Consider the following 7,042-nt stretch of genomic DNA (forward strand, 5'->3'; position numbering starts at 1 on the left):
TGACCGCTTGAGGTTGTTGGCCGGTCAACATGTGGAGCCGCGGTGGACACCGAGGGGACGTGCGCCGCGTCCGTGCCGACGCATTTCAGACCCAAATTTGGGCCTGAAATGGGTCCGCGCGGACGCGAAGCGGACAGGTTTTGGAAATGGGTCGGCACGTTGGACCATCATTTTTGTCCGCGACGACCCAGACGGACGTGGGCGGACAAAACGGGTCGCCCGGTTGGAGTTGCTCTTATCACACATTCCATGTGGCTGTGGCTGGGCTAGTTAACTGTTATGGGGGTAATCAATCAATCAATCAAGGTAGTAATAAAGTTAAGACGGTAAGCATTTAGATGCTTGTCCACCGTTGATCTATCAAGTAGGTGCTGGGACGAATCGAATCGGAGCCGTTGGTTATCTGAATCCCAATCCATTCCCGAAGTGTCGTTTTGCAGAACAGAGTGCACTCTGCTCCGTCACGTCACCGTGCTTCTGCTTCAGCTTCAGTAGTGCTCACATCTCCCCCACCCTCCCAAGAAGAGGAGCAAAGGCCGGCGAGAGAGCAGAGCAGATCCTTCCCGTTCCCGGCGACAACCGTTGGAGAGGAAGACAGCCGGCGACAGCCAGCGACCGCATCGGCATCGCCGTCTTCTTCCCCACCCCACCCCACCCGTGAGGCTCGCTCTCCCTCCCCCCCTGCGCAGAAACCCTAGCTGGTTCTTGGTTGGATGAATCGCTTCTTGTTGGATGTTTTAGTGGATTCTGGCGTAAGATTTAGAGTAGATTTAGAGTAGATTGAGTGGACTAATCGAGGTTTCGGCTCAGCTAGCGCTGCGATTTGGGATACTCTGACCTGGATTCAGTTTTGGTTTGTCCCCCGTTTTGAGCGAATTCGATGGAAGGGAATGAAAGATTGAGAAACTTCTCAACAACATTTTAATGCAGCCGTATCATCAGTTAGAGGGCTAGAGCAGCACTTGTCGATGTGCAGATGCTGAACGTACAGATGTATGCTGCTAGCAGAAAGAAAGACACTAGCATCGAAATGTTCTGAATCTTCAGATGTGCTTCACAAATAAAAGAAAAGAAAACCAAGGACACATATTTCCATAACCAAGTTTCTTGCTATTAGCTTATTCTGAACCTGAACACCACCCACCGAAATGTAACCGGATTAGACTCTTGTTTTTAGTCTATAGCAAGTTCCCTTGGTTGATGGGCATACATTTCATCTGAACAAGTATCACGTGTTTATTTATCCATGCTTCTTATTCCTGGTAGTACATAGCAAGTTTCTTTGATACACAGGCATATATAGATGTTTCACCTGCAGAATATCATCTGCTTACCCATGGTTCCGATTAACATGCTATCCGCCTTGTATTTCTTAATCTGCTTAGTAGTAGCTTACAATTTCTTTTATTGCTTGCAGAGTTTGCCATCAACAGCACATCATGCAGAGGCCCAGCAAACTGCCTGCCGTCTCTCTCCCCGGACGCCCTACCTTTTTCGTACCCCAAGGCTGGCCTGACCTCCCAGATTGCTTGCTTCACTCCATCGTTGATCGGCTGGGCTCCTTCCGAGACCTTCTTGGCTTCGCCGCGACATGCCCCTCGTGGCGTTCTGCCTTCTCCTCGTACCCATCAAAATCCACGTTCCTCACAAAATTACCACCTCTCCTCATCCAGCCCCATATTCGTGCACAAGGTCCGCTTCTTCCTTGTACCAGTGGTTGTCGTGAGCTATACCCATGTAAGGTTGTTGATCCAGCCAACCGAAACGCCGCCCTTCGCTGCTGGATCCCTCAAGATACCCTGGAGAAGATGACATTTATTGGATCCTCCTATGGTAAGCTCATCTACTACTGCAACGGATACTGTCGCATCATCGATGTGTTCACCGGCGACGAGGTCGCAACTCCACGTCTCCCATCCCATGCTGGATGTTCAAAACTTCACTTGGCTGGCATTCTAACAGCCCCACTTGCATCACCCAACTCACATCTCCTTGTCAGTACCGAGTCCTTCCTGCTTGATCTGCATGTTGGAAACGACTCTTGGTCCGAACTCCAGCTTCCTTGTCAGTTTGTAATAGACCATTTTGTGGAGTTGGATGGTCAGCTCATTGTCTCGAATAGCTATGGGAGATCCTACGCTCTGCAGCTGGCCCCTCAGCATGGCCTGCAGGAGATAAAAACCAAGCCTGTGGGAGGAAGGCCGGTGGTAGGAAGGCTTGTGGTTTGTGGTGATATGCTTCTCATTCTCAGTTTTGGCGAGTTCCACCGCCTCGACATGTCAACCGAGCCCGCGACACGGGTGGCAGTGGAGAAGCTGGGCGAGCGGGCACTGTTTGTAGGGGCGGAAGCGAAGAGCACGGCACTTTCTTGCATGAGCCCGGAGCTATGGGGAGGAAGGAGCGACATCGTGTACTTTGCTCGTACAGCTCGACCTTGGTATCTCTATAGGCTGTGTGGCAGGCCAGATCGCTTGCAGGATAGACCAACACGACCAACACGCGTTGAACCCGCAGGCTTTGGAAGCACCCCAGTGCAGTCATCAGTTCGGCCGCTCTGGCTGTACCCAAGCATGTTCTACTCGGATGGCCAATAAATGATCCGTGCCTGCCAGCCAGCACCAGCTTCATCTGAGATTTCCCTTTGAGATCCAGGGAGTAGACATTGGTTTTTGCTGCATGCATGGGTAGAATATGCTACTCGTGGTATTCACTCCTGCTCCCTCCGCTCCTGTATTTTGTTTGTTGAACTTGATAAGTTTTAACTTTTGTGGTGTTGGCACTGGCTTTACTAGAAGAATAACTCGGTTATCCGACTTTTACCAACCTGTGCTCCCTGTTTAATATTTTATTAGGTGTACTTGACCACTTATGCTTTTTTTTCTATAACGAAAGTAGCATATGTTCAGTGTCTCCCCTGTTTCAACGAGGAGAAGCTAATGTTTCTGCTTGTACTTGAGCTTTGTATGGATAAGCTTGTCATTGTTTGCTAGTATAGTTCTGTGCCTCATCTCAGTGAAGATATAAATTCCCTGATGCAGTGAAATTCTGCAGTTCAGTTATGATATAAATTTTCAGGTTTGCTACAGGACTGGCCACTGCAGTTTAGTTATGTCCCTCATCCTAGTGAATTATGCAACTGGCTAGAATGATCTGATGCAGCGAAAATCTGACAAGTAGTGTATATATGCTAACAACTGAATGTGTCGGAATCTGTCTCAGTTTTCATTGCATCTAGATAGCTATCTGCCATGCCAAAAGGAAAATACGTAAACTGCTATTGTTTGTTGCCTCAATGTCTCGCTTTCCTTTTTGTCCAGAGTTTTTCTGGTTTCTCATTCCTGCGGTGTATGTACTTGGTAGCAGGTTTGTTTCTTTCTCGCGCGTATGGTTTATGGGTTTGGTTAGGTCTAGGCTGTGGTATCGTTTAAATCCTGTAACTGCAAGCTGTACCGGAAAACGGCTGTTTTGAATTGTGCAGCAAGGGAAGTTAGTCAGGTCACACTTTATCCATAGTAGTATATTTACCTCTGCTAATGTTTAGAGGAAAATGTATGCCGCTGTCTTGTGACCTAGCTTTGTGTCGAAGGTTCTTGCCGCTGCTAGTTCGAACAAATATGTTGTTTTTTCAGGTGTTGTATGTGTGTATGTCCTTTTATAGGTGCTGAACCGAATGCGTTGTGTTGAGTTTCATTGCACCTTGAGAAGAACTTCCTCTGTCCCAAATTATAAGACGGTTTTGATAGGCTAAATAGAGAGCCCTGCATCAGATGACATAAAGAGAATGACACGCTTTGGACTTTTGGTACAACTGCAGCATATAACAGAGGATGATGTGTTTCATGTTGGAGCTGCTCTTACAGCTCACTTGATGGAAGACAAGGATCTGGTGACCTGTTGTTGTCTTTTCATCTCCTCTCTATTCTCTTGTGTTGAAAGCATGCGACACCTCGTATCTGTTGCAAGCTGACTCGCCAACGCCTTGTGCCAGTTTCCTTGAGCATCCTCAACACAATGCCGCTATTTCGAGTGGATAATATGTTCCTTTCTGGTGTCGGTATGTGGATGCCTTTGCATTTCAACACGAAGGAGATCAACGGATTGTTCACTTCAGAACCGAGTAATTAAGATGGTGGCACATAATTCTAAATTTAACGTAAAAGTAGTCAGTTAAGTGAGCATCATGTGTTTATACATACTCTACAATGAAGCCTTGAACTACATTAACATGTGAAATCACACTACAGACTGCAAAATTTCCTTGAGCATCCTCTAGGGGGCGTTTCCTATTTAGCGCCCCCGGTGCTGGGTCGGCCCATTGATATTTTTTTTTACTTTTCTGTTTAAGAGGGTGTTTGTTTCCAGGGACTTATTGGCTTAGGGACTTAAAAAAGTCCCTATAAGTCCCATCTAAACCAAACAGGAGGGACTTATAGGGACTTAAAGTGGGCATTTGGGACTTATGAAATAAGACTCTCAAGGAGGGACTTATAGTTGTAATATGGTCTTATAGGGACTTATAAGTCCCAGGAACCAAACAGGTAGGGACTTTTTAGGGACTTGAGACTTATAAGTTGGGACCAAGAAAAGTCCTAGGACTTATGAACCAAACAGGGCCTAAAAATGGGAAAAAATATGCAAGTGCAGTGTGTTGAACTAAAGACCTCCTAGTTCTGTATGAATAGCACAAACCAACCAAAACACCCCAACAGGTGTGCCCATTTTCTTTTCTTTTTCACTTTTCTCCCTCCTTTTGTTCGCGGTTCGCTCGTTGGTTTTCTAGGCGAGTTTTTTCTTTTTTTTTTCTTGTTCCTTTTTCTCTTTGTTCTTTTTTTGCTTTTCTTAAAACACGTGATTCTTTTTTGCAAATTCGAAACTTTCTTCATATTCATGAATATTTTCAAAATTGTGAACTTTTTTGTTGAAAATCCGTGATTTTTTCAAATTTGCTAAAAAATCGAAATCACATAACTTTTTTCAAATTTGTGAACTTTGTTTCCAAAATTGATGATTTTTTTCAAATTTGTGGACTTTTTTTCAAAAGCAATGAACAATTTTTCAACATTGATGATTTTTTTGTGAAAAATTCTTGTTTCCAAAATTGATGAACTTTTTTCCCAAAAATGATGAACAATTTTTTAAATTGATGATTATTTTTAAAAAATTGATCATACAAACATTGTTTCAAAATTGGTGATTTTTTTTCAAAAATTTGAACTTTTTTTCAGAATTGATGAACTTTTTCGAAAAATCTATAAACGTTTTTTCAAAATTTTAAACGTTTTTCCCCTTGCTAGTGAACTTTTTTATAGCAAATATATGATTTTTTCCCCTTTCAAATTTATGTTTTCTTTTTTCAAATGATTTATATGGGTACAGAATATATGTTAATGTTGTACTAAAAGAATTGTTAAATAGCACCGTTTTCGGATTGTAGACAACTATGTGATCTTGTTCCAGTGGTTATTGGGCCAAGTCTTAGGCTGACGGCATAGACATGCGGGTTTGAATCCCACGTTTCCCATATTAATGCTGAAAGTATTTTTGTTAGCGTCATTTTTTTTATCAGGTTGCTGGGCCGGCCCGCTAGGCGTCGCGCGCGAGATCCTCCGCACCTCCATGTCCCAGAGGCCATCAGAGATGGAGCGGACCGGCGGCAACGCCGACGGGAGGAGAAGGGGCTTTTCTTGTACTCCAAATCAAATCTAATTGCATATAGTAATTTTGAAATTGTTGCAACCTGAACAGCACCCTGCAAAACACTTGTAGCGCTCAGGTTATAGTATAAATTGACTAGACATATAACTAAGCATAAAGTTGACCATGGTTGGCAAGAAGTTGTAACATAATGACACAACGTGCAAGCAAATTAAGATATTATAACAGAATTGACATTCAAAATAAGGGAGCACATATAACTAGCTTCGTTATCATTGCTTTGAATCACTCCCCATTATACCACTGGGAATATGTACTCAAAAAACACATCTCGGGTTATCATACTGAAACTGAAGGATAAGGATAAAAATGTTAGGTTCTTATAGCGCTTCTTTTGAACACGCTCATTAAAATTTCTCACATAGCTTTTTTTTACAAATTTTGAAAGGAAACACAAGACATGAGCCAGTGGCGATGAGCTGCTACTTGCTCCAAAGCCACCAAACTAATTGCTCCATGGATAACAAGGGACTTACACTAATCAATAATCACCTAACCATGAATCATGTTGTGGCTCGACGATACTTGCACTCAAAGATGCTACTGGAGCATTATGGCATTCATCTACTCCATGATGCCACATGATTTCATTTATGAAGCCAACGGTCACTGGTAGAAAAAGAGGCTTCCATATGCCCCCATTAGTCCCCAAAACAATCGAACCGCGACAAAAGGGGTCTTTAGTCGCGGTTCGGGAGGAGACCCGCGACCAACTATCTGGGCCCAGCGCGCTCGGTCGACAGCTGGCGGACGGGAGGGGCTTTAGTCCCGGTTGGCCTGGCCAACCGGGACTAAAGGTCCCCGAAGGCCTTTAGTCGCGGTTGGCCAGGCCAACCGGGACTAAAGGCCCATCCCTATATATAGGACTCAGCTCACTTCACAATTTTCAGAAGGGGGTGGTGGGTTTGCTTTTGGTTCCTCCTATGCACACAAGGTGTTCGATGAAATGCCCGAGAGCCTGAAACAAACATGATATGAAGTGTCCGAGCCACACTTGAGCTTTCTCATTTATTTTTCCTCCGCGATCGTGGTTAGCAACTTGAACCTTTCATGTGTCATTGATAAAATATGCATGTGTGTAGTTCATTGTTTAATTTGTATTATTTCTAGCTAGTTAGTTTAACAAATGCATGATGGTTAATTATATACTTTATATAATAATAATGCAGATGAATCGGCAATGGATGTACGGTCCCCGACTCTCCGGCGAGTTCACTACGGGTTTGAAAGATTTCCTCGTAGTGGCAAATGCGAACAAGCAGCAAGGTTTTATTATCTGTCCATGTGATGTCTGTAAGAATCAGAAGGGTTACTCCTCCTCAAGAGA

The 7,042-nt window shown here is 44.1% G+C and overlaps 1 protein-coding gene across 1 annotated transcript; it reads left to right on the top strand.

Annotated features, from left to right (window-relative positions):
- The first annotated feature begins 474 nt into the window (after positions 1-474).
- LOC109787318 (uncharacterized) lies at positions 475-2,823 on the top strand. The gene is made up of 2 exons (XM_020345885.4): positions 475-657; positions 1,418-2,823. The coding sequence occupies exon 2, from the start codon at positions 1,440-1,442 to the stop codon at positions 2,592-2,594; it is 1,155 nt and encodes a 384-aa protein (XP_020201474.1). The 5' UTR covers positions 475-657; positions 1,418-1,439; the 3' UTR covers positions 2,595-2,823.
- Positions 2,824-7,042: the final 4,219 nt, after the last annotated feature.

This window comes from Aegilops tauschii, chromosome 6 (assembly GCF_002575655.3).
Source record: "Aegilops tauschii subsp. strangulata cultivar AL8/78 chromosome 6, Aet v6.0, whole genome shotgun sequence".
NCBI classification, from domain to species: Eukaryota; Viridiplantae; Streptophyta; class Magnoliopsida; order Poales; family Poaceae; genus Aegilops; species Aegilops tauschii.

Coding starts and splice junctions, on each gene's coding strand:
- LOC109787318 (XM_020345885.4), top strand. CDS start 1,440: ATGCAGAGGCCCAGCAAACTGCCTGCCGTCTCTCTCCCCGGACGCCCT.